This window comes from Crinia signifera, chromosome 1, assembly GCF_055691185.1.
Source record: "Crinia signifera chromosome 1, ASM5569118v1, whole genome shotgun sequence".
Taxonomy (NCBI): Eukaryota; Metazoa; Chordata; class Amphibia; order Anura; family Myobatrachidae; genus Crinia; species Crinia signifera.
In genome coordinates, this window is record NC_139217.1 from 242,315,463 (window position 1) to 242,341,844 (window position 26,382).

At 42.9% G+C, this 26,382-nt stretch overlaps 1 protein-coding gene across 1 annotated transcript; it reads left to right on the forward strand.

Annotated features, from left to right (window-relative positions):
* The first annotated feature begins 2,938 nt into the window (after positions 1–2,938).
* On the forward strand, positions 2,939–19,187 carry LOC146027564 (solute carrier family 46 member 2-like). The gene is made up of 4 exons (XM_083158270.1): positions 2,939–4,164; positions 7,085–7,168; positions 16,687–16,843; positions 18,630–19,187. Exons 1-4 carry the CDS (start codon positions 3,093–3,095, stop codon positions 18,673–18,675), a joined length of 1,359 nt encoding a protein of 452 aa, XP_083014396.1. The 5' UTR covers positions 2,939–3,092; the 3' UTR covers positions 18,676–19,187.
* Positions 19,188–26,382: the final 7,195 nt, after the last annotated feature.

Sequence of the window (26,382 nt, forward strand, 5' to 3'; positions counted from 1 at the left end):
TAACAGTAAGTTAAAAGACATGATACATGGGTGTGGACAAATGTGTGGTACTTTGTTATTGGCTGTTTAACAGTTGCTGGGCAGATTAAACAGGAGACATACAAGATATTATACACAAAATAAATGAGTAACAAGGAGGGGTTTCGATTATACAGGAGTTTATGCAGGTGCACGCTGCATACCAATTCCAAGGGGAAATAGAAACAGTATAGAGAGATAAGACACGCTCAGGCTTACAATGACCTTGCGATGTAACCATGGAAAAACAGTCTACGTGCAAATTCTTATATGCTACATGGATTCCTAATTTTAACCCTTCAACATCCACAGCAGACAGCACCAAAACTTTAAGTATGGGTTCAGTATGATTTAACTACCATTGAAATACCAACATTATTATGGCCAACACTGTTATACCGACAGGTTGTAAATACTGATGGTCACTATCCCAACCGGTACATAATACCGACAGTTGAAATGCCGACACTCAATATACTGACATGATCATAATGCAGAACATGTTAAAATGCAGACACAGTTGTAATGTCAACATGGATACCGTATTAGTGTACCACATTCCCTCGCATGGTTTGTTATACTTGGACTCTGTTATACTCTGCCTGTATGCCCACTCGGATGGTAATTGTATGAAAAAGTTGTTTTTGGGAAAAAATCATGAAAAACGATATGGTTACATTGTGGTTCATCTCTATTTTGTACCTGTCGGTGTTTAGATTGTCAGTATTTTTATGTTGTCGGTGTATCGATTGACGGTGTTCTGTACCTGGTATTTACTGACCGTCGGCATTTCGTTGTGGCCAAATTAACTACATACACCAATTATTTATACCTACACAGTGGCTTATTCTAATTGGGTAGGTACATGTAAAGATCTCAATACTACTGCCTCATGGGAGACATTTTTTTTATTATACCAACCACATACCAGTAGTAAGCAGACTAAAGTTTAACTTTAACTGCAGACTGTGGACACAAGATCATTTATTTTTCTGTATGAGCATATTTAAAGGCTTGGCCATTTTATTGAATATTTGTATGCATAGCATGCCGTATCTATAGATCATATATGGCAGGTGGCCTCCTGGCAATTGAGTTGTTATTGTGTAATTTTAATAGAGTAATATTGATTTACCAAAACCATTGTGTTAATTTCTGTACTAAACCCACAAACTGAAACTGTACTCTGCCAGTGCTACACAAAGGATTGCTCCGCCCAGGGCCGGTGCTACCACTAGGCAGCAGCCTAGGGCGCTGGCCATTGGGGGGCGCCCATTGTTCAGCCCAACATTTAAAGGAAGCAGCAGGTCCCATGAGCGGCTATCACTTTTCTCCCAGCACCAAAAAAAATGATTTCTACGGTGCCTGGGAGATGTGGAAGCAATTAATCAGAAGACGCCCGCATCCACTAGCAGCAACCCCACCAGCGGCACTCTAATATACCCTCTGACGCTACAGTCCCCGTCTATTTTATTAAGCTTCCCATCCCCGTACCTTCCTCAGAGGCAGGGCGCTGCTGGCAGATTTGCCATGCTGCAGGATGCGCTGCTGTGGTGAGTGTGACTATTTTTTACTGTACATTACAAGAGACACTGTGCAGAGCAGGGACGCTGCATGCCCCCGCCCCTCAGTGGTGAACTGTGCGGGGGTCCACAGAAATCAACTAGTGTCTGTCCAGGGCTGACTACAGAGCCCTATACAGAGAGCTGTAGTCTGACAGGGTGTGCTCATAACTGTCAGCACTGAACTGTCACCGACTGTGTGTGCACTGCTATTAGAGGTGAGGGGAGGAGACAGAAGGGGGTGCACTGTAATAGCATAAAACACTCACTTACAGTATGTACAGCATCTCCTTGTCCCTCTGTCACTGTGAAGTGTATAAGCCCTGCCCCCTGGAGGCGGAGTTCCCGAGGCCCATGGGACTACCTTATTGCCAGAATCAGAGCGCAACATGAAAAACATTGCTGGTGCCCACCTTGAATCTTGCATCAGGCTGTGAGCCAGCCCAGTGCCTGATCCCTCCCTCTGACACCATGGTGAGTTGTTGCACGTGTATGTGTACAGGGACTTGTGTGATGGAGCTATCAGTGGGGACAGGTGGAAGGGAGGATTTGTGTGAAAGAACTGGCCATGTGGTAGTTAGAGGGGCGATAGGTGTGTGCTGTGCACTATATTTGTGAGTGTGAGGGTAATACATATGCTTCTGAGAGCTTTATTTGGAGGGGCACTGGGCATGCAGTAATTGTTTTAACATGGAGAACTACATCTCCCAGCAATTACAGTGTGCTGTCTATGTTAATTATTTTATTTAAAAAGCTTAGGAAACATTGCTGTGGAGGTGAATGGGAGCACTTTACATAATTTTACCAGTGAATGATATGTTTATTGTTCTAGCTGTACATTTCACTGCACACCTTTTAGGTAATGGCTGGCACAGGGCGAAAGTAAAGGTTTTATATCAATAGTGGGTTGTACAATGTTGTTCAGCAATCACTCTTTGTCGACACAACAATCATGGTGATTGCCGGTGATGTCGTGGTGAAGGGGGGGGGAGTAGGAAAATGTTTTGCCTAGGGTGCCAAAACACCTTGCACCGGCCCTGGCTCCGCCTGCAGTGCCAACTCAGCTAACCGTATATACTCGAGTATAAGTCGACCCGAATATAAGCCGAGGCACCTAATTTTACAACAAAAAACTGGGAAAACTTATTGACTCAAGTGGGACCCTCTCTCGAGTATAAGCCGATGGGGGCTTTTTCAGCATAAAAAATGTTCTGAAAAAGTAGGCTTATACTTGAGTATATATGGTATTTAGAATGAGGAAGTTATACTGTATTCTGTGTACAGCTTCTGTCATGATTTATCCTGAAAGTTATACAGAACATTACAGTTATGTTTTTTTTTATGCAGAGCAAAGATAACATTGCAATTTTCTCAGACAAAAGGCACACAGAGGAAGCACAACTATTTTACCTGAATCATTTGCATTGTATTCAGGAAGTCCGTGTGCAAGCCTGCGTTCAACTTTCTGTGAAGGACTGACACTGCTAAAGGATTGAAATAAATCATACAGTCATGGCACGGGTGAGGACCTGGATTGAGCCTGTAGTTGCTGGAGCTCAGGTAGCCAGCACTTTCTATGACACTGCTCTACTACTTTCTGTAAAGAATTATTATAATCGGACCACCACATTCCTAAATACCTCTGATACAGACACACTGCAGAAAGCGATCTCTAACTTCTACATCATCCACAACCTAATTTTGGGGTTAACCCCTTTGCTGTCTGCCTATATTTTGGCTAATATTGGAGACGGACAGAGAAGGAAGATCACAATATGTGTGCCATTACTTGGTTACGCGATATCTCGGTGCTTTTTGTTGCCTGTCTTTATTTTGAACTGGCCAATTGAAGTCATGTTTGGTTCTGCAGCACTGAACGGATTAACTGGGTGGTTCACAACCTACTGGGCAGGTGTTATGGCTTGGGCTTCCCAGGGCTCTACCGAAAAGAAACGGTCTCTCAAGCTCATCATCATTGAATTAGTGTATGGTATAGCTGGATTTGTTGGCAGTTTGGCTTCAGGGCATATATTTGTTCTTGTAAACATAAAAAAACACCTGGGTACAACTTTAGTAATATGTAGTATACTGCTTTACATGTCCTGCCTCGGTTATAGTATTTTTATTTTGAAAGTACCACATTTTAAAATATCACAACCTGAAAATCCAAGAGCACATAGTCATCCAACTGGGGAAAATGGAATGTTCTCCACTGAACCAACAGAGAACTCAAAACTACTGGATGATACAGGTGGTGGACCTTTAGTGATTCCCACAAGTAGGACACCCTCAAGAATCTTTATTGTTCTTCTCTTCACAAGTGCCATCTTGTACAATATCTCTGTGGATGGATCTGTGGATGTACTCTCTTTGTTTTTACTTAAAGAACCTCTAAGCTTCAGTCCTGAGTATATTGGTTATGGCAATGCTGCTGGTTACATGGTATTTATCACTAGTTTCTTAGGTGTATTCATTTTATCCAGGTGGTTTAGCGATATAACACTTATTTTAATTGGAATAGTATCCTTCTCCGCTGGCATATTCATCATGGCTTTTGTACGATGGACATTCATGTATTTTATAGGTAAGTGAATAAAAATCGGAAAAAAAATTGTATTTCTCCAGAATTTTAATTTCTGGACATACTTTTGACGTTATTTCTGTTGTGTAAATATTCAATAACATTTCATTTAGTCTGCATATACTGCAGTGGTGGTTCCTACCTCTTTCGGGGAGGGGGTGCCTCTGGCCGCAGGCACCCCCCTCCCCTATTAACGCCGCCGCCACGGTCACTTTCTTCCCGTGATCGTCCCCGGGTCCTGTCCTCCTATGATTGCAGGCGCTGGGACTGGCGCATGCGCAGTACAAATATATGTACTGCACATATGGCCAGCGCATGCACAGTCCCAATAATGGTACTGCGCATGCGCATTTGCCGTTTTTGCACGGCAGCCCGCAACACAGCATCCCAGAGGGAGGGAACACCTCCCAATGGGACTGCCTTGGTGACTGGCAGGTCGGACTTCCAATAGGAAGTCACTGCCAGTCACAGTGAAGCCAGTGCAGTCTCAAAGACTGCATCTGGCTTCACTACATTGGCGGATTTTACCTGGGGGGCTGCGGCCCTGCAGCCCATAGTTATAAACCGCCACTGATGTACTGTAAAAACGCATACAATAGAAGCTGTCTCACAAACCACAGAACTTGTTCCAAAGGAACTTTTAGAGCACATTACTATAATTTATTACTAGAAATTTAAATCTCTTCATGTTTAAGGCAAGCAGTTTAAACAATTTTTATTATTTATTATGTCAGAGAGGTTTTAATGAACATAAAATTTTCCTGTGTATCTGTTTTAATGAATTTATTTTTTCAAAATGTAACATTTAAGCCAGGCATGTCCAAAGTCAGGCCTGGGGGCCAATTGCGGCCCGTACTGTCATTTCAAGTGGCCCGCAGCCTCCAGTTAGAAGCGGGCAGAGCATCAGATGTGGGAAGCACAGCACAGGACACTAAAGGTGGGGCCCTGGCAAACGTGCCTTTACCTTGCTGTCTGCTGCAGTGAGGAGGTGCCGGCCACCACAATCACAATGACAGCAGTGTTTGGGGAGGGGGGCAGCATGGGTGAATCTTGCTCCCATAACATGAAGAACAGAGGAGGGCAGCAGCGGGAGCCCAAGCATTTCCTGTCCTTGCAGTGCCTGCTTTGCCTCTCCTTCCTCTGGCTCACACAAGGGGCTGGGAAACATAAAGAGAAGGGAGGGGGCAGAGTGGGGGACATACAGTGAATGGAGGCAGTGATGGACATTCAGAGAAGGGGGAGCAGGGGCAGACTGGGGGACATACAGTGAACAGGGCTGTCTTTTCATATGGGCTTAATTGGCACTTGCCCAGGGGCCCCAGGTGTATGAGGGCCATATGCTGATAGCTGAGGATCCCCTTTTTTCCAGGGATACCAGAATTTTGAAAATCGTCCCTGGGGAACTCAGGTTCTCTCTGACATAGAGTTTTTCTGAGAGTACATTCCAAAAGCTGGGACTCTTCCCTTTCTGTCAACACTAGCGGCTTGTCTCTATCATGCCCAGAACCAGAGATATCAGCCTTCCAGCTGTCGGTCCCTGCTCCAGCTCCAAACGTCTGACAGTTTAAAACTTTTGTCAATGGATTGCTCTGGCTCCTGATCTCTGATCCCCAAGTTCCCAGCACCTCCTGAAAGTTGGAACTCTAGGTTTTTATACTATTGAAGGCTAAGAAATCTATTTCCAGATAATGGCGATATCTGCATTCAAACAAGCTGCCCTTCCACCAGAAAATGACGAATATTAAGCCCACTCCATTATCCAGCCCTCCCCTGCGTATAAAACACTCCCTACCTCCCTGGAAGTCATTTACAAGGGACCCTTCATTCAGCTCAGTGCCCCCTTCCACACGTTAGTGTTCTCCCTCCCACCACCTGTGCAGTAAAGGAGTAATTAGCAGAAGTTACTGCTCCAGGTCCTACATGTTGAATGGAAGATAGAGCACCCCCTGCCACCCGTGGGACATCAAAGCTGCTGCTCATAGCACCCCCCACCCCTAGGAGGGGAGAATGGGTAAGGGCCCCAGTGCATTGCTTTGCCCAGGGGCCCACACTGCTGTTAAGATGGCCCTGACAGTGAATGGGGGCAGAGTTGGGTACATAGTGAATTGGGGTCATACAGTGAAGGAGGGTCAGGCTTGGGGACATACAATGAATAAAGGCACTGATGGACATTAAGAGAAGGGGGACAGAGTAAATGGGTGCAGAGTGGGGAACATACAGTGAATAGGGGACATACAGTGAATGGGGGCAATCTGGGGGAAATACAGTGAAGGGGCAGGCTGGGGGACATAGAGTGAATGGGGGCAGAGTGGGGGACCATTCTGATGTGATTAATGATTCAAAGAATGTCAGGCTGAATGGTCGGCCCCCACACATTTACACTTCAGCAAATCTGGCCCTCATCGCAAAAAGTTTGGACACCCCTGATTTAAGCAAAATACTAATTGCATAATAAAGTAAAAATTGGTAATATTTTACATTAAGTAGTTCAAACAGTCCCTAGGGATACTGAAGCCAGTTAAATTGAGCTTAAAGAAACATTAGACTTTATCAATAAGAAAAATGATATGCAAAAAAAATGTAAGTATTTACAAGCCGTGGACCACATGTAAGCACATCAGACCTAGGCCCTCATTCTGGTTTACTTGGTAAGCTGGGGACCGAATAAATCAGAATGAGGGCCCTTATTTGGTAAATATGTTAAGCACATTAGGGTCACATTAAGCACAGTCAAATACCCAATTTTAAAGATAATAGGTACTTGATTGAAAAAAGTGTAAATGATAAGGATAATATTGAGACACCTGCCTAGAAGATTGTTTATGTTTCAGCATAAAATAGCAACATAAGGTTGCCAAGCCAAATAGGCAAATCAATACATAAAGTATATCATTAGCAATTTCTATTTCTTATTATTTTGTAGCTCGGACTGTGATGATGTTTTCTCTAATACCGTTACCCACTATAAGGTCTCTGTTATCCAAACATATACAAGGATCTTCCTACGGTAAGTGGAAATATAATAAGGTCTCTAGAATAAATACCACCATATACTGTAGCTTATTCAGGTAACAATGGCAAAATATGAATTTGAGTCAGTAACTAGTAATCATTGTTATTCTTGTATGCATCTGTCAGCCTGTCTGTCTGGCCATTTCAGTATGTACAGATGGAGTGCCTCTCATGCAGTGACGGGAATCACCAGATTGCCCCTGCTGATGATCGACGGCGCAGAGGCGCTCCATTTGACTGGGATGTGCAAGCGTCTCACACGCACACTTGTCACAGTCACTCGGCAGCGGGGAGCAGAAACCCTGCCTGTCTCTGCTTCAGGGAGATGGGCAGGGTTAAGGGGGTGCAGGGAAGCGGCGAGGACTGGCGGGGAGCAACGGGGAGGCGGCGGAGAGCTGAGTTGCAACGGGGTGTGCAAGTATCTCCTGCGCAAACCCCCTTCTGATGGATGGTGGGGGCTGGCGGAGGCTGTCGGCTGGCGATTCTAACCCCAGCCCCCGGCTGAACGAGACCCACTCCATCTATACCTAGATGTTTTTAAACAGAGATTGTGACATCTACCATGACCACATCCACCCGGTCTCAGTCGTAGATTAGTGGAAGCCTCAGACTTACTCACATTTGCACAGACAGTAAATTCCTTTAGAAGGTTTTGGAATTGTGTATGGCAGGTGGATGCCTATTAGTGATCCATTCACAATTCTCACAATTTTGCAAAGGGTGGTTCCTCTTTCTGGGAAGAAAAACTGAACTGTTCTGAGCGCTTACCAGGGCTGTTGGCTCAATGTGAGCAGCTGTTAGGGAGGTTAGTCAGACCCCAAAATAGATATGTGAAAAACAGTAAAAAAATTACAAGACAAGTGAATAGTATAAATGACAATTTAATAACACAAATAAATGGGTTCACAGTGAAAAGAGGTTAAAACGATTTAAAAGCAAGGGCTTGGGACCCTATGGGCTATAAATGATGACAGAACCTGCACTGGAATGATGGAAGGCTTTCACGTTTGTGGAGTCCAGATAGATTCACTTGGTGCCATTGGAGCTTGATAATCCCAATTGGGAGGCTGAATGACGTACAGTGAGTCCTCACTAGTGTGTGGCTATTGTTTTATTGACCCTTCTGCAATTGTTGGGACTTCTACCTGCTTATTCATCTGGACATTTGCTTTGCCATCCATTCTCCTGGAGTATGTACCACCTTGGACAATAGCCACACATTCAGCCTCCCAATTGTGATTATAAACCTCCAACGGCACCAAGTGAATTCATCTGGATCTCATAAGGAGTGGCATGGACTCACGGAAACCCCCGTTACATCACTTTTGGGCATGCTCAGAATTTAGAGCCAGAAACTCCACGATAGTCACAATGCATCACCAGGCTCCCTGTCACTGTAGTGGAGCCAGCATTTTAATTTCATTCAAAAAAGGACTGTTCTACTGGAGAGCAGTAAGTGGGTGCCTGTTGTGCTTTGATTGAACACCAATTGGCTACTCATTACTGTGGGTATATATACCACCAGTCATTACACCAGAAGGCACCTTTGAAAAAGCCACAAGCTAGTGGCGAAACGCGTCAGTGGTAGCCTCTCACTTCTACCTGATTGGATCTTTTTATCATCACCCAGTCCATCTTCTGCCTATTGTTGGGAACAACTACACTGAACTTCCCTCCGAGACCCTCTACAGGACACAGATCTACAGGTGAGTCCCGCCATCTCCAGCCACCTGTTAGAGACTGTGTCCCTCACCAAGGCCTCAAGTGGGTAACCAGCAATCTCCCTTACATCGGTGACCGGTGAATCATAGCCACTTGTAAGAGGTTTTTACCCCCCCCCCCAAAAGCCAAAATCGGAGAACCCACGCCTTTCCTCCTTGAGAGTGTATGTAAAACCAGCAGTGACTTTAAATCACACACAGGAGGTGCCCAACATTGGTATCCGTGACAATAGAGAGGACCGGTGAACTGTCCCCTATACAATCCTTCAAATTGTCGTTTCCCACTTGGCAGAGATTCCAATGGCTAGGTTCACTTTCCAATCGGACTGATACTGAATTGGGCAGTGGCCCTTACGAATTCTGATCCAATCAAAAAGTGAGACCCCCTTTTTTTATTAATTTTTATTATGTCATGTTTATTGTATGTGTATGTATGTAAATGTCTATTTTAATCTGCATTAACTTTATAAAATAATTTTTTCACTAAATTGTTCTTTTCATTCATTGGGAAAGATAGGAAGAAGAAGGAATAGCAGTGTGCTCTATGTGTTTCTCTACTTTTAAAGGGGGGAGCCAGGTGGTTACAAAGTCTGAGTATTTGTCGACTGAGGATAGCAATATATCTTCCATGTTCATATAATAGTAGATTTTGGTAAACCAGGATTTACGTGTAGGAGGGGTTGTGGATTTCCATAGGACTGGTATTGATGCTCTTGCAGCATTACCTAAGTGTCTGAACAATGAGGTTTTATATAAGGAGATTGGGAAGGAGGAGAGGCCTAGTAACCAGAAGGCGGGAGTAGTTGGGAGGGAGATACGGAGTATGTCTTGTGAAATCTTAATAACGTCTGTCCAGAAGGGTGGAATGAGTGGGCATTCCCACCACATGTGTAGAAGAGTTCCAGTGGCTTTCTTGCATCTCCAGCAATTTGCCGAGATATTAGAGTTCATGATGTGTAGGATAGATGGATACAGATAGAGCTTCTATGGGCTTTCATGAAGATAGATTCCCATTCTTTGTCAGAAATAGTTAAGCCTAAGTCTCGTCCCAAGCCAGGTAAAAGTTGCAGATATGTCAGTGTTTGAGTTTTGGAGAAGTTTGTATAACACTGAGATTGTATGGGTAGGGTCGCATGTGGCTACACAAAGTCTTTCAAACGGGGTCAACTCACGGGACGCTAATGGAAGTCTAGAGCTTGTTTGCAAAAAATGTCTGACTTGAAGGAACCAAAAGTCCCTAGGAGGGACCTTCCATTTAGCTTGGATGTCAGAGAACGATCGTACTCCTGAGGAGGTAGCCAGCTGACCTACTGAAAAGTCCCTCTAGTGCCCATTGGGAAAAATCAGGGATAGTCATTCCAGGTTGGAATAGAAAGGAGGTCAGTGGGCCAAATTCTGAAGATATATGGGGCCTGCCGCGTAGGAGTTTCCATGAAGCTAGAGTGGGGGGATGGTTGGGTGGGTAGGGGGAGGTTTGGAGAGGATGGGGAGAAGTAGGGGGAGGTTTGGAGAGGATGGGGAGCCAGGGAAATATCTCAGGGTATTGTTGCACATATACACCTTCGAGTTCCACCCATTGCTTATTGCTCTGACTCCTAGTCCAATCCAATAAGAAATGGTCCAAGTGAGGATGTCTTGTTTAATTCTGGGCCTCTTAGGGAGCCGTAAACATTGTTGGGTTAGTTTCGTATGGTTCTGAACCAGACGTCCGGAACGGAAATTGGTAAGGCCTGGAGTATATAGAGCAGCTTTGGTAGGGAATTCATCTTAATGACATTTATTCTCCCCAGCCAGGATAACTGTTTATTGTGCCATCTGCTGTAGTCTGCCTGGAGGGATTTTATAAGGGGTTGATAGTTCAGAGCGTATAAGGGTGTCAGATCACTAGATAACTTAATTCCAAAATATGTAATGTGCGAGGATTGCCAAATGAATGGGAAGGAACTTTGTAAATGGGGTACAGATGTAGGAGGTACAGATATATTAAGGATGCTCGATTTGGACATGTTAACTTTAAAGTTCGAGAGGGTGCTAAAACGATCTAGTTCCTGTAGAAAGTGGGGGAGTGAAGCTTCGGGGTGTGTTAATATTGCTAACAGGTCATCGGCAAACAATGCCAGTTTGTCTTCCCTTTCCCCGACTAGCAGTCCGAAATATGTTTATTGGTTCTGATTGCTCTGGTCAGGGCTTCCATGGAGAGAACAAAAATTAATGGTGAGAGGGGGCAGCCCTGTCTTGTTCTGTTTCCAATTGGGAAGGGTTCAGACAACAAGCCATTAGTCCTAACTCTTGCTGTAGGCACAATAAACAGAGCTAAAATCCTGTGGAGTGCCCGGGGGCCCAGTCCAATATGCTCCAGCACAGACCGCATAAAGCTCCAGCTAACTCTATCAAATGCCTTCTCAGCATCTGTGGAAACCAGAATGATAGGAATCCAATGCAGGGAGGCAAGATGGATCAAACTCAGGACTTTGGTGGTGTTGTCCTTTGCCTCTCGACCTGGGACAAAACCCACCTGATCGCCATGGATCAGTGCAGGAAGTAGTTTATTTAATCTGTTCGCCATCAGTTTTGCAAACAGTTTTATGTTGACATTTAAAAGAGATATGGTTTTGTAGCTAGAGCATACGGAAGGTTTTTTCGGGATGACCGTGATGTGGGCTTCTAGTGAATGTCTGGTAAAGTGGGAGTCTGCGGAGGTGGCAATAAAAGCTTGGAGGAGCTTGGGAACCAGGAGGTTTTTAAATGTCTTATAGTATGTAGCAGTGAAGCCATCTGGGCCGGGGCTTTTACCGGAGGGCATAGAAGAGATAGCCAGTTCTAATTCCAATATGGAGAATGGTTTATCTAAAAGTTCCCTGTCAGGAAAGGATAGGGTGGGGAAGGCTACCGACGATAGATAGTCCTTGGCTTGTAGTGTATAAGAGATCGATAGAACTGGACACTGTTTTAAGATTAATAGAGTAATAATGTTGAAAACATGCCGCAATCTCCGGGGTTTTAAAGCAAAGGGAGTTTGTGTCGTTTTTTATTGCGTTAATAAAAGATGCTGCTCTTTGGGCTTTAAGCGCTTGTGCGAGGAGGTGACACGGTTTGTTACCCCACTGGTAGTATCTACGATTACATTTGCGAGTACGATCAGAGAGCAGTTTGTTTAGAGTGGCTCGGGCCTCGGCTAATTCTGCAAATGACGATGGTGAGGCGTTAGATTTGTGCATGGTCTCTAGAGTTTGATTATGCAGTAGTGTGATTATTCATTCTGATTTTTGTTTTTTTATATAGGTACCAAGCTGTATCAATTTGCCCCTTATGATGCTTTTGTGTGCCTCCCACGGAGTTATTGCAGATGTTTCGTCAGTGTCATTGATGGTAAAATATTCAGATAGAGCTTTTTCTAATTCAGTTTTACAATACGTATCTTGTAAGAGGGACTCATTGAGTCGCCATGTCCATTGGCCAGAGAGATGCTGGGGGGTCACTAGAGTCATTGAGATTGGGGCGTGGTCTGACCACGTAATGGAGAAGAAACTAACCTGTGGTTAGTGTAGAGCGCTTTCCAAGGTTGCTTAATCAAGAGAGCAGCTGCTTAAGGGAGTAGTCAGCTCCCAACAAAAGGTAAAAATAAATAAATATGGACAGAAAAGCAGCGCTGTCTATTCCCTATCAAGGATAAAGCAGTCAGTGGTACTGCGAAACGCGTTGGTGCTTGCTGTTTTTGGACCCAATTGCCCCAAGGATTCACCCCTCCTTCACCGGCCCCACCTGCTTATTCATCTGAATTCATCTGAAGCTCCCTATTTGCCTGGAAGTCCAAATGCCGATATCAACATGGACACCTGACCACTCGCAGAAGTGAGGACTCCCGAGTTGGCTAATTCCAACCTTGCCTTCGGTTGAGTCTGATACAATCTATTCAGGACACCATCAAGTGGCTAAATCAGGACTCCTATACAAATCCCACCCTTCCCAGGATCAGAGCAGGTTCAATACCTTGGACTGGTGACTATACAACTAATTGGATCCAATCAATTTATTTGCCAATCCTGTTTTTCAATGCGTCTTTTATCATAATTTTACCATGTTTTAAATATGAATAAAACAACTAAAAAGTGTTATTAGACAGCGCTGCTTTTCTGTCCATATTTATTTATTTTGACCACGTAATGGAGCCTATGGAAGCATCCAGAAGCAGGGGCAGGTGTTTGTGACTTAAAAACATATAGTCTAGACAGGAGTAGGATTGATGGGGATAAGAATAAAATGAGTAGTCCCTGTCTGATGGGTTTAGTTTTCTCCAGGAGACGGCTAGTTGGAGTTCGTGGAGAATTTTCCTAACGCTTTGATATTTGCGATTGGAAAACCAGTGGGAGTTAGTTGATGTGTCCACTGTCGGTTCAATAGTACAATTGAAGTCTCCAACCACTATCACTGTACCCTCAAAAAGGGAGTGTAAGTGTGCAAGATGTGAGTGAAAAAATGTGTGTTGATCTTGGTTAGGAGGATAAACTACAACAAAAGTGTAGAGTTGTGTAGAGATTTGATGAGAAGGATTCTACCAGGGACTATCTTTTGTATTGAAACGTTGGATAGTTGGAGATTTTTGGAGAACAAAATTGACACTCCTTTGGATTTGCTATTAGGGGTGTTGCAGTAATAAGTGAAGGGAAATAGATGGTTAGAAATAGATGGGTTACGGGCAGAAATTTTGAAGTGTGTCTCTTGGATCATGGCGACATCTGCCCTTTCAGCCCAAAGGGTTCTGAGTAAGTTGGAGCATTTCTCTGGAGTGTTAAGACCCTTTGCATTGATCGAGAGAATTTTAAGTTTACCTGGTGTAGTCAAATATATTTATAGGTAGGGCATAAGTCAAAAATTAGAGAAAGGTCGGAAGATAGTAGAAAAAGAAAAGAGATGTGAGGGAAAAGGAGAGATGTAAAAGTAAGAACATAGTAAACTACAACAATAACAATAATAAAGCACCCGCAGTGGGGTGACTGGCGTCTAGGCGCGCCAGCGACCCAAAAGGCAGTATAGCCTAAGGCGGGTAGGAGGAAAGGGAGTCACCACCGTACAGCAGCATATCGTAAACAATCTGAGATGTACAGTGGTGGGCGCAATCAAGTTGAGACAAACAAAAAACATAACTTTCGGAAAGGTACCATAATAGAGACAGGTTAATATACCATTAACTGGGGAGATGGGGGGAAGAGGTGGAAGGCAATATGCAACATAATTATCACAGCTTCCCATTATAATAGCATATTCACCAGTCCTTAACACGGTTGCTCTGGGGTTTGATGATAAACCAACAGGTGTGTTCTTTCAGTTACTCGGGGGGGGGGGGGGGAGTCAATGGCAGGGGGTGTCGGGTCTGGGCCCGATTTCTTCTTGGAGTGGCGAACTTCCTGCCAGGGCTGGTCATGTCCAGGCCATCGGAGGGGGGGGGGGGGGATCGGGTTGTACGAACTCCGGGGATATCAAGATTTGGGAGGCCCAGGCTTGTGCAGAATGAGGGGAGATCGGAGAAAGCGTTCAGGGAGTGAAGTTTCCCAGCAAAGGTTACTTGAAGGTTAAAGGGAAAGCCCCATTTGTATTTCAGTTGGCGTTTACAGAGTTCTGAAGTCAGGGGTCTGAGCACTTTCCGTTGTTGAAAAGTGTGCCAAGACCGATCTTGATAGACCTGGATAGTCGAGCCGTTGAAGTCCACTCCCTCTAGCTGGTGTACTTTGCGTACAATATTCTCCTTTTGTGAGTAGTAATGTCAACGACAGATCACATCACATGGGCGATCAGAGGGGGAGCCTCTTGGTCTGAGGGCACGGTGTGCTCTATCAAAGAGTATGGTCTCGAAGGGTTTGTTTCCCAAAATCTCGTTGAATATCTTGGTGAGTGCGTCCGTTAGATTGTCTTGAGTAACGTCTTCGGGCAGACCGCTTATTCGGAGGTTGTTTCTTCTTCCTCTGTTGTCGAGATCCATCAAACGTAATTGTAGTGAGCGGATCTCTGCGGTCTGGGCGGTGAGAATTTCCGAAAGGGAGTTACAGAACGTATCCATCTCATCTTGATGGGCTTCCAGGGAGGTCATGCTGTGAGAAAGCTGGGAGAGAAAGCCTGTCGAATGATAGCTATTTCCTTCCGGACGGTGTCCTGAATATCCCGCTTTGTAAGGAGAGTCTCTATGTAAGAGAGGACCTCTTTCAGATCTGAGATCTCCAATGGTAGCAAGGGAACCTGAGTTCTAGGTGAGAGAGCAGATGGCGAAGGTGGAAGGGGTGAGGAGGGACTGGATACTGGCAAGTCGTCCGTTTGTCAGGAGGGGGTGGGTTGCAAAAACAGTCTCATGTCTGTTTGGGACATGTTTTCTTTGGGGAGAGGAGTGGTACATTTCTTAGATGCTTTCTTATTTTTGACCATAATTAGCACAGTTGGTGATTTAGGAATAAGTTCAGGTCTGGTAGCTTAGTCTCAGACTGTATTCTTAGCAGAGCAGGATGTCTACCCCGTCCAGGGTGTAGTGTCGGTGCTCACAATATGATATTAGCAGATCTTTGAGTGCTCCCTTTAGGTGTAAGGTAGTTAGAATGAATTGTTCTAATCTAGCCCGCAGTAGTTGTTTTTAAATCTGATGAACAGTAGAGGGCAGTCTCGTATAACAGATGAGAGCACCTTATGCACAGAGTGTGCCTTCACCAAGGAAAGGGGGATTGCTATGTTTAATGCAGTGGTTGTAGTTATGAAGGCTTTCACTAACCATTTGTGACTACATAGTTGGTGCCATTGTGCTCAATGTCAGAGCAGTGTGGTGAAAACCACAGCAGTGTCACTGTGTGGGAAGAGGTGTAGCCCCCTGTAGAAAATTGCAGGCTTAGGGGAGTTTTTACTGCAGTAGAGGGTGGAAGGCTGCAGCACCCAGGCAGCCTGTGGCAAGCCCCAGCACTCTTTTTTAACTGCAGGGTCCGAAGCCATCCGTGCCCTACCACTCTGGCCCTCCCCGCCTCCTAGGATAGGGACCGGAGGGGGCGCAAGATGGCGGGCACGGCACTCACTGGGTGTCCGGCGGGAGGAGATCCATCCTCTGGAGCTGGGTGGCAGTGGATGGAGGAGGCCAGGCAGTTCGCCGGCGTCCGGGAACGGGTAGGCGTCTGTCTGCCCATAGTGCTGCGGGGGAGTAGACTGCCGCAGCGTCCAGCCGGATCCACTAGTTGAAGTCCTGGCCTGTGGAGGAGGGACAGGCCACAATCCGCAGAGAGGCCTAGCGCCTCTCCCGATTCTGCGGGCGCTGTCTCCCCTAATGGAGATGATGCCCGACACAGTGGGGTGTGACGGGCACTGGTTCGGCGGTGCTGGCAGGGCTCAAGAAGAGGTTTATGGCGAAGGGAGCAGGGAGCTCTGAGGAGGTACGTCTTCCTCTAATGTCAGCCCTTCTTCATTGTTGCTGTTGGTTACTGCAATCTATATCCCCACATGGGGTAAAAGTGCACATATATATATATATATGGGATTGGATGAGTTGGCACTCATGAGACTTAATACCTTGGTATGAAATAAAAAAACAGACCACTGCAGTTTCAGTGAATGTTTCGGGTGATGTTGCCCTTTATCAAGACAATACAATCAATATATAATCAGTAGGCAGAAAATTTTGCAGCCTATAAACTTGGTAATAAGCAACACTTGATCTATTTGTATATTTTCATCAAACACTGACAGAAAGTAATGTTTTATTTCTTGTGATTTATATTCAGTGTATATTGAATTCCACAAATATGATCATATCTATGTTTCCTTCCAGGCAAAGTCTTTGTTGTGCTTCAATTGTCACTAGCCATTTCAGCGGTGATAACATCAACTGTCTTCCACAAGATTTATCAAGCCACACTAGAAAGATTCAGTGGAACATGTTTTATTCTGTCTGCCATCATTGCAATTCTAAGCCTTATTCCTATCAGGTATGTTAAAATAAATGCCATTAACATTTTGTGGCTAAATCTGAGAACTCTTTGAACTTACATACAGATAGTGGTAGATGCTCAAATTAGTTCAGTAAAACTTTTCAGGTGCATGCAAGGGAGGGGTTAATACTTAGTAAGTAACAAGACATTGGTTCCCCCGGCACACTGAATAGTAATAGTAACCAATCTTGAACACTACATGATAATAGAATTCAGAGATATTGGTTACATATACCTGCGCAGGTGTATGACATGCCCCCAAGCCGCGTCAAGGCTTCTCTGTATATTGGGGGTCCAAAGCGCTATATCTAGGTGCAGGGTGTGGCATCCCAAAAACTATCATAACCTAGAAGGCCCAGTGCGGCACGCCAGTGAGATACTAAGTGTTAATAATTAGTGATAGGAAGCCGAAGCTATAAATAAGAGATAAATAACTCTTTGAACTTGCAAGCTATTATATTTGGGTTTGGATTCATCCAGTATCACATTTTCCAAAAGCTGTGCCGTCCCCACTGAGGATAATGACAGCAATCTGTCCTTTCATACGGGATGGTCACAACGCGGCCGCTTGGTTTCAGCTGGATCTTACCACTGCAGAGGATGGCTGCCATGCCGTGGCCATCCCGTCCTGACAGGTCAGTGTGTGCTGAGGGTGATGGGGGCCTTTCACACACACCGGTCAGTTGGTGTGCAGTTTTAGCTCTCCACCACCACCAAACTGACATTACTTTAGTTTACACCCTCAAATATTACACAGCACCTCATTGAGCCGGTGCATGTGAAAGGAACAACTGTCAGGCAAAAAGCCAGACAAAGGCCCTTATTCTGATTGAGTCGGATGGCTCAGATTGCGGACGGACAGCCAATGGTTGGTGTTTGTGCATGTGCAGAGGCGTATGTGCGCATGTGCGCACGCCTCACACGTACGAACACGGCGTGATGTCTGTGCAGAAAATGATCGTACGGAACCATCCGAGCAGAGGGTGGAGAGGGGTGTGAAGGGCTGTTTGGGCTCATTACCATATGCCTACGCCCCGCATTTTATGGGCGTTCCCATGAAAACGCTGGGCGTACATATATGGTAATTGGGCCGTGACGCACATGTGGGGGGCGGACAGCTGACATATCCGGATGTCTGCTGCCCGCCCATATCCCTGCTTTCATACGGAAAAATGATGGCAACCATCGGAGGATGGGGGAGGCTCCAACAGATGGAGGAGGTGTTCACATGAAACATCCACTCGCGGTCCGTTTGGTTGGTGTTTTACCCCATTTGGATGGTGTGAGCGATCCGTACTACAGGCGGGGCTAAGAACACTCGGTTCCTATCCGAAATACGCATACGTCCGATTCAACTAGAATAAGGGCCGAACACACTTTGGCCCTTATTCTAAGGCAGTAATGCTAACCATTACACAGTCCATGCATATGCTCTCCAGGAAAGACCTGTCTTTTGCAAAGACTTCCAGGTATTTGACCCGGATTCCTATCTGATATCAAAGAATTAAACATCTAACATGGGGCAGTGGTGATGTGCGAGCGCTTTACTGTACAGCGAAGCTATCACACTTTACCGATGTGCCCACAAAATTTTGCAGGCACATTGCTGAGTTGTAGTGTTGCAACTCTTGCAAAAGCAAAACTACAACCTATGCTGAATGAGGCCTTTAATTCAAGAATAAAGTGTAGAAAATGATTTCTTCAGATTGCATTAAAAACCATTTAATGTACTGCAGTACTAAAATTTCTATATAATGTATCCTTTTCTTTATCTTTTTTTTAGTGTCACATCATATAAATATTCAGCACTACTTCAACAAATAGAGTGACAACTAATAAATCCCAGGACATGGCTGAGCGAGTAGCTAAAGGTTAAATATAGAACATCCTTCCAATTGGTAAAGACAGCATCTCCCACTCTCCCACCTGTTTGGACTATTGTAGAATGAAGTTGAGATGAATCAATAGGTGGCGTAACTACTGTAAGGAAGCCCCAGCTGCCGCTTTGGGGAGTAAGCAGCAGCAGGGTCTGTGTGGGCGCCGGCAACCACTCGATTCACTAACATGCTGCTGCCTGCCGCTAGTCACTGACTGAACACTAGAGGTGAGTCAGCCGCAGCACGGGTGTGGCCATGGCAGAGATGACAAATCCCCCCACTGATTGAATTGACTGTACACAGAGCCGGCTATTGGCTACTGTGTACAGGATGGGCGGGCTGATGGATGTGCTAGGGCTGCCTGGGATGCGTCGGAGCCAAGGGAAGCAGCAGTGTCTGCTGGTCTCTCTTCCTCTCTCCTGCTTCAGCTTCTCCGTTATGCACTTGACATCATCACGTGACACGCTGGGGAGACACGCTGGAGAGGAGCCCGGGGGGGGGGGGGGGGGCACAAACTTTTTGGCAGGGGGAGCAAAATTTATCTTTAAAAAAGTCAGTCCACACAGTCTCAAGCGCTCTCCCCCTGCAGCTGCTGAATCCCAGGTGAAAATATTCAATCAATGATTATTTCAATGGACAATCTCTATGCAGAAACAGGGATTATCTGCAGCGCTGGGTTAAGAATTGCACATTAACCCAGCGCTGCAGATAATCCCTGTTTCTGCATGGAGCAAAATTTATAGTTACGCCACTGGAATCAATGCTTTTCTATATCACAGCATAATGTGTGGCTCTATTGGGGGTTTTGGTTTATGTGATTTACCCTTCGGTTGGCAAAATTGGTTGTTGCTATCATACCACTGGTCCCAGAAAAAAAAAAAATTATATATATATATATATATATATATAAAAAAGACAAAAGAAACCCAAAAGTCCGCGCCCAATTCTAAAGATAGCAGCAACTCTGAGAGTCCCCTGTTAGCTGAGACCCAGAACAGATAGAAATACAAAACAGGAACAGAGTGCGCTAGAGGGTGAAAGTACACAACTTTTTTTTACACAATCAAAAATTTAATAAAAGCCAACAATACGGCTCATAAAAAACACAGTGATAATATAATCATATATATGAATCAATTTGACAACATCTGTGATAATTCAGAATAACGACAGGCCCAACGCGTTTCGTCAACCACGTGACTTCATCAGGGGCATTAGACGACTTGATTTATCAAAGCTGCAGTTGCTTCTAAAAATAACAATACAATATATCAGAAAAAACAGGAGGAAACATATGAAGCTCATTTAAGCTAAAAAGCAATTCAGGAGGAAAAGGAGGACAATGGAGAAGAAAAAAAATATAATAATGACGAGGAAAAAAATTGAACACACTGCAGAGTATCATTTGCAGAATACATATGCAACAAACCATTATCAACATTTGCCATATCAAATTGACATCACTTTATAGATTATCCTAAAAAAGCAATTGATTGCTTTAATACAATTAATAATAATAAATAGACCAGTACAATTAATAAAATAGACCAGTATAAATGCATCAGGTCTCTAGCCTATATTTAAATAATAAATATAAAAATAACAAAAAACATACTTATTGCTTAAAAATACATACATACAGAGAGAATTCATAAAAAACGATACCTTCTTGCAGTGTCTCAAATTGACTGAGCATAAACAAATTAAGTGGGTAATGATCTGGATGGGGAAATGTATACAGTTGGCAAATTAGATTCTATTTCTCATCCCTATATTTGTAACCACCACCGGCACCTAAAGTGTGAATCACGTGTAAGGTGGACTGGGGTAAAACTTACATTACACCAACTGACAGAGCTCTTGTCAGTTTTCACTGGTACAAATCCCAAAAAATCACTCTATTACAGATGTCAGCAATACAATTCATCCAAGAATCCACTTTAAAAAGCAAAAGATAGATGTCCAATCAAAATAAAATTACATACAGAAGAAAACTATATGGGACAATGATTACTAGCAGGAGCCTATATATAAAAAAGCCAATACTCACATGAACCGAAGTAACCGGACACTTGTCACACTGTGTTCAAACAGCTGAGTGAATCCCTGTACTAACAGGAAGCTATATATAGGCCTAAGCCTATGACATCACTTCCTTTCAATTATGAAAGGTGAAAGAGCTAATTACAGGTTTTATATGCTCTGTACAAGCGGGCCTGAACTTTGGACCCCGCGCTGGTATCCTATCTTAAATAGCGCAATTGAAATAACAGCAGAAAATGACTTTATTTAGGACAGGAACGCACGGCGCTCCCGCCGTGCGTTCCAAACAGACGCCATTTTAGATCGGGGTGGAACGCATAAGCGTCTCCCCGTCGCTCCTAGATATCATCACTGCGCCCTCTGAGGGCTGAAGTGGACGGCGCGTACGCCGAGCGTTAAGAACTGACGTCTAACATAGTAAGTGGTTCACTTCTTAAACAAAAAACCAGGAGTGTTGCCTTGCAATAAATGTATTTGTTGCCCCCATTTGGAGAAAGCCCCCTTCCATCACATCATGGAAAACGGCAGAGAGTATAAAATTAAAGATGCAGTGACCTGCAACTCTGATTTTGTCATTTATAAAATCACCTGCAGCTGTAATCTGATTTATATCGGGAAGACCATAAGACAGGTCAAGTTAAGAATACAGGAGCATATGCGGAACATCAAGAACAGAGTTAAAGTACACAGCTTGCCCAGGCATTACCTGGAGAAACACAATTCTTTGGTTACAAGAGAGAATTTTAAATTCACCATTTTAGAACATGTCCCATCAAATCCTAGAGGTGGGGATAGAGGCCGTGAACTGATTAAAAAGGAAAGTTTTTGGATTTATTCCTTAAACTCATTAACCCCGAAAGGACTGAACGAGGGCATAGATATAGTAGCCTTCCTATAATCTTCTTCTCTTTCGTCTGTGGTCCTTGGTCCCTTTATTATCCTCTATTTTTTTATTTGATTGGATATTTTATATACAGGCCTTTGTGAATTAAATTGGTTGTTTATATACAGAGCAAATTTCGATGGAAATGGGACAGTGATGTGCTGGTAGGAGCATAATAACTATTGGAGTCCATTTATTAGCTATGAGTGATAATAGGGACCTTCTATGGTATTCTCCCTATTCCTTAGTGTAATCGGATATTTGCCCACTTCTTCAGGGTATTTTATTATTTAATTTAGGTTAGGTAAATTCATTACTATATTTAATTCATCACAAATTTATTCACACGTTCTTTATTAGGACACTAGGTATTTTTTATACACTTTAGGAAGGTCAATATTAATTATACATTATGTAGATAGGACATCATAAAATTAAAAATTAAAAAATAATATATTGAGTTATACACTATTAGTTTTAAATAGATATTCTGGATCACTTTATTCATGAGGTATTTAATATAATATAATTGTCTTATAATTATTGATAATTAATATAAATACACGGCAACTATTTGCATAGGGGATTATGCACTTATATATTTTTTCTTATAATTTGTTAACACCCCTTTAAACAATTGTATATTCCCCCCTTAAAAGGAAGGGTTAATGTCACGGTAGTTCCTTAGTGGGTTCTTATGCCCACACTGAAGCCGTTGGTGGTTACACTGTGGGAGCTTCCTGGTTACCATAATTAAGATGGCGGCGATTTGAACCGCACAATATGTACACAGGACGCTAGAGGGGACGCTTGTGCGTTCCACTTACTATGTTAGACGTCAGTTCTTAACGCTCGGCGTACGCGCCGTCCACTTCAGCCCTCAGAGGGCGCAGTGATGATATCTAGGAGCGACGGGGAGACGCTTATGCGTTCCACCCCGATCTAAAATGGCGTCTGTTTGGAACGCACGGCGGGAGCGCCGTGCGTTCCTGTCCTAAATAAAGTCATTTTCTGCTGTTATTTCAATTGCGCTATTTAAGATAGGATACCAGCGCGGGGTCCAAAGTTCAGGCCCGCTTGTACAGAGCATATAAAACCTGTAATTAGCTCTTTCACCTTTCATAATTGAAAGGAAGTGATGTCATAGGCTTAGGCCTATATATAGCTTCCTGTTAGTACAGGGATTCACTCAGCTGTTTGAACACAGTGTGACAAGTGTCCGGTTACTTCGGTTCATGTGAGTATTGGCTTTTTTATATATAGGCTCCTGCTAGTAATCATTGTCCCATATAGTTTTCTTCTGTATGTAATTTTATTTTGATTGGACATCTATCTTTTGCTTTTTAAAGTGGATTCTTGGATGAATTGTATTGCTGACATCTGTAATAGAGTGATTTTTTGGGATTTGTACCAGTGAAAACTGACAAGAGCTCTGTCAGTTGGTGTAATGTAAGTTTTACCCCAGTCCACCTTACACGTGATTCACACTTTAGGTGCCGGTGGTGGTTACAAATATAGGGATGAGAAATAGAATCTAATTTGCCAACTGTATACATTTCCCCATCCAGATCATTACCCACTTAATTTGTTTATGCTCAGTCAATTTGAGACACTGCAAGAAGGTATCGTTTTTTATGAATTCTCTCTGTATGTATGTATTTTTAAGCAATAAGTATGTTTTTTGTTATTTTTATATTTATTATTTAAATATAGGCTAGAGACCTGATGCATTTATACTGGTCTATTTTATTAATTGTACTGGTCTATTTATTATTATTAATTGTATTAAAGCAATCAATTGCTTTTTTAGGATAATCTATAAAGTGATGTCAATTTGATATGGCAAATGTTGATAATGGTTTGTTGCATATGTATTCTGCAAATGATACTCTGCAGTGTGTTCAATTTTTTTCCTCGTCATTATTATATTTTTTTTCTTCTCCATTGTCCTCCTTTTCCTCCTGAATTGCTTTTTAGCTTAAATGAGCTTCATATGTTTCCTCCTGTTTTTTCTGATATATTGTATTGTTATTTTTAGAAGCAACTGCAGCTTTGATAAATCAAGTCGTCTAATGCCCCTGATGAAGTCACGTGGTTGACGAAACGCGTTGGGCCTGTCGTTATTCTGAATTATCACAGATGTTGTCAAATTGATTCATATATATGATTATATTATCACTGTGTTTTTTATGAGCCGTATTGTTGGCTTTTATTAAATTTTTGATTGTGTAAAAAAAAGTTGTGTACTTTCACCCTCTAGCGCACTCTGTTCCTGTTTTGTATATATATATATATATATCATGAAAGGTGTAGAGGTGCGCTTCGATATGTTTCACCAACAATACATTAAAATCGAAAATGTTTATTTCAAACAATAAAATGTATAAAATACAACAAACAGTGGTTATCCAATAATTGTCTTCACAGAGGTGTATAGATTCCTGATTCGACCAATGGTAAGGATGGTCTAAGATACCCTACGCGTTTCGTCCCTAAGGGACTTCTTCAGGGGTAATACACGTGATCTAAAATGGTGAAACAATGCCATAAATAAAAATAATGTGCAATATCCAATATTTTGGAATGGATACGATGGGAGGACGGAATGTATGGAAGGAAGAGGAAAAAACGAGGAAGGAAAGGAAAAGATATATATCTGATAGCGCCTGTGGCAGGTCGGAATTAAGAGATAGAAGTGGAAAAAAGATCTTATTACAAACACCTAGGGGCCGATGGTCTAATTCACCCTGGTGAATAGATGTAATAGATTTAGTGAGTAGATAACGTACCAATCTGTTAAGGCAATTTTCGCTTATGTGAGAGGGAAACTTCTCTGATGTTCAGATTAGAATAATAGTCGACGTTGTTAGTCGTAGGTCGTGATACAGCTGATTATTCAAATATCATCACGTTTAAGCGTATAGAAATTCTCTAAAATGGGGGGTTGATAAGGTGCAAGTGAGTATACTCTAATAATGTATCTGTCTTGCCCCCTGCTAACGTCACATTTACTATTAACATAAATAATGGCTATCACAGTGTGTAACCATAATTTCATATGTACATTCAATATTAAAATTCGTGCCCAATACATTCAATCAGGTTTCACATCCTAAATCACTTATTATAGAAAAAACACTTTCCGGCTAAATAGCCATTCCCATTTTAGACTGTTAATTATACGTTCATAAGAAATAAAAAATAATTAAACATGCACCATTACCATGAAAAAAAAAAAAAAAAAAAAAAAAAAAAAAAAAATGGTCTTGAATGAACATTTTATCTATCACAATCTTATATGCATTTCCTAGTCTGGTAGGAACCATCACTGGCTAATATTTTCTTATCACAATTCTAAGCATGCTTAGTAAGTAACAGAATGTTCATATCCACAATATGAATAAATTCGTACATACCAGGGGTGATAAAATTATAGAACAGCTCTCCGGCTGAGTCTTTTTCAATTCTGCGATATGCACTACAAATAATAGCAATAAACAATAAATCCTGATCTATTGAGCTAATAGTGGATTACAAGTACATCAATCGAAAATACATTGTGCTTTTCAGTTGTTAAAGTAACTTTCACATTATTACATATATTCCAGTGCACAGCTTAAGGTAAGCCATTCTACAAGTGCAGCTCCTCACATAGTTGCAAGATGTTGCTATTATACCAAACATGGAATCAATAGTCATTATTCTACATAGTGTGTATAGTAACATAGTAACAAAACGGTTTGACAACATCAGACTATAACAGTGCCTCTGGGTCATAATGTACATAGAGGATAAAGTTAAATAATCCTTACATGGTGGTATCCTTTTTAACGGGATTACCTTTAAATATATAAGACCAATCTAGTGCAACCTACCAATCTCAATGTGCAGTGGGGTGTCCGCAGTCCAAGTGGAGAGGTAATCTCCGTCTGGTGCACAGGGTTTAAATACCATATAGGGGCTGACGTCACTTCCTGTATGCAAGTGATGCATATAAAGATTATCTCCTATTTATACAGCACTAATGGTTCTAATAGTGGACCCCTCGGGAGTGCTGTGTGTGTCCTAAACTACTATTTTCGTGCAAGCACGCTGTGAGAGTGTAGTCCTGGAAGCGGACAGAAAATAGCCTGCGGGGGTTACTTCCGGGAACGCTGTGCGTTCCACCCCTCGCCTTGCGTTCCAGCCCTCTCTTAGATGCCGATATAGAGCTGGCGCTGCGGCGCGCATCTGAACACGTCCTGCGTGTCAGGCAGCGTCTCACCTTTGTTAAAATGGCGATCATGTGACCAATGGATGTGGCTCAAGTGGCGCTCACTCGATCACGTCATGCGTGTCAGTGTGCGTTCCATTCACTGTAATTTAACCAGTGTGTACATATATACAAAAATGTATGTGATTAATAACTGAAATAGTATTACTAAGCTCTTCTTAGGATATAATAATGATTTTAATACAGGATGTGTAAGTGGACAAGGATCCTATTAACCTCGAGTGGCTTGTGGGTATATTAAATCATCTAATATCTATTAACTAATAGTGTTCTCTGTAAATAAATATCTCCGCTAATCGGGAGAACAAGTTAACTGTGTCTAATTCCTAGTACCTATATGTGTGGGTGGGTTTAGAAGTGTAATTTAACTGGGGGTGAAAGTGGAAATCTAGTATAGACCTCTGTTGATGACTTCTCAGCTAATGAGGAGGAGGTCGAAATGCTATCTAAATGCCCTAAA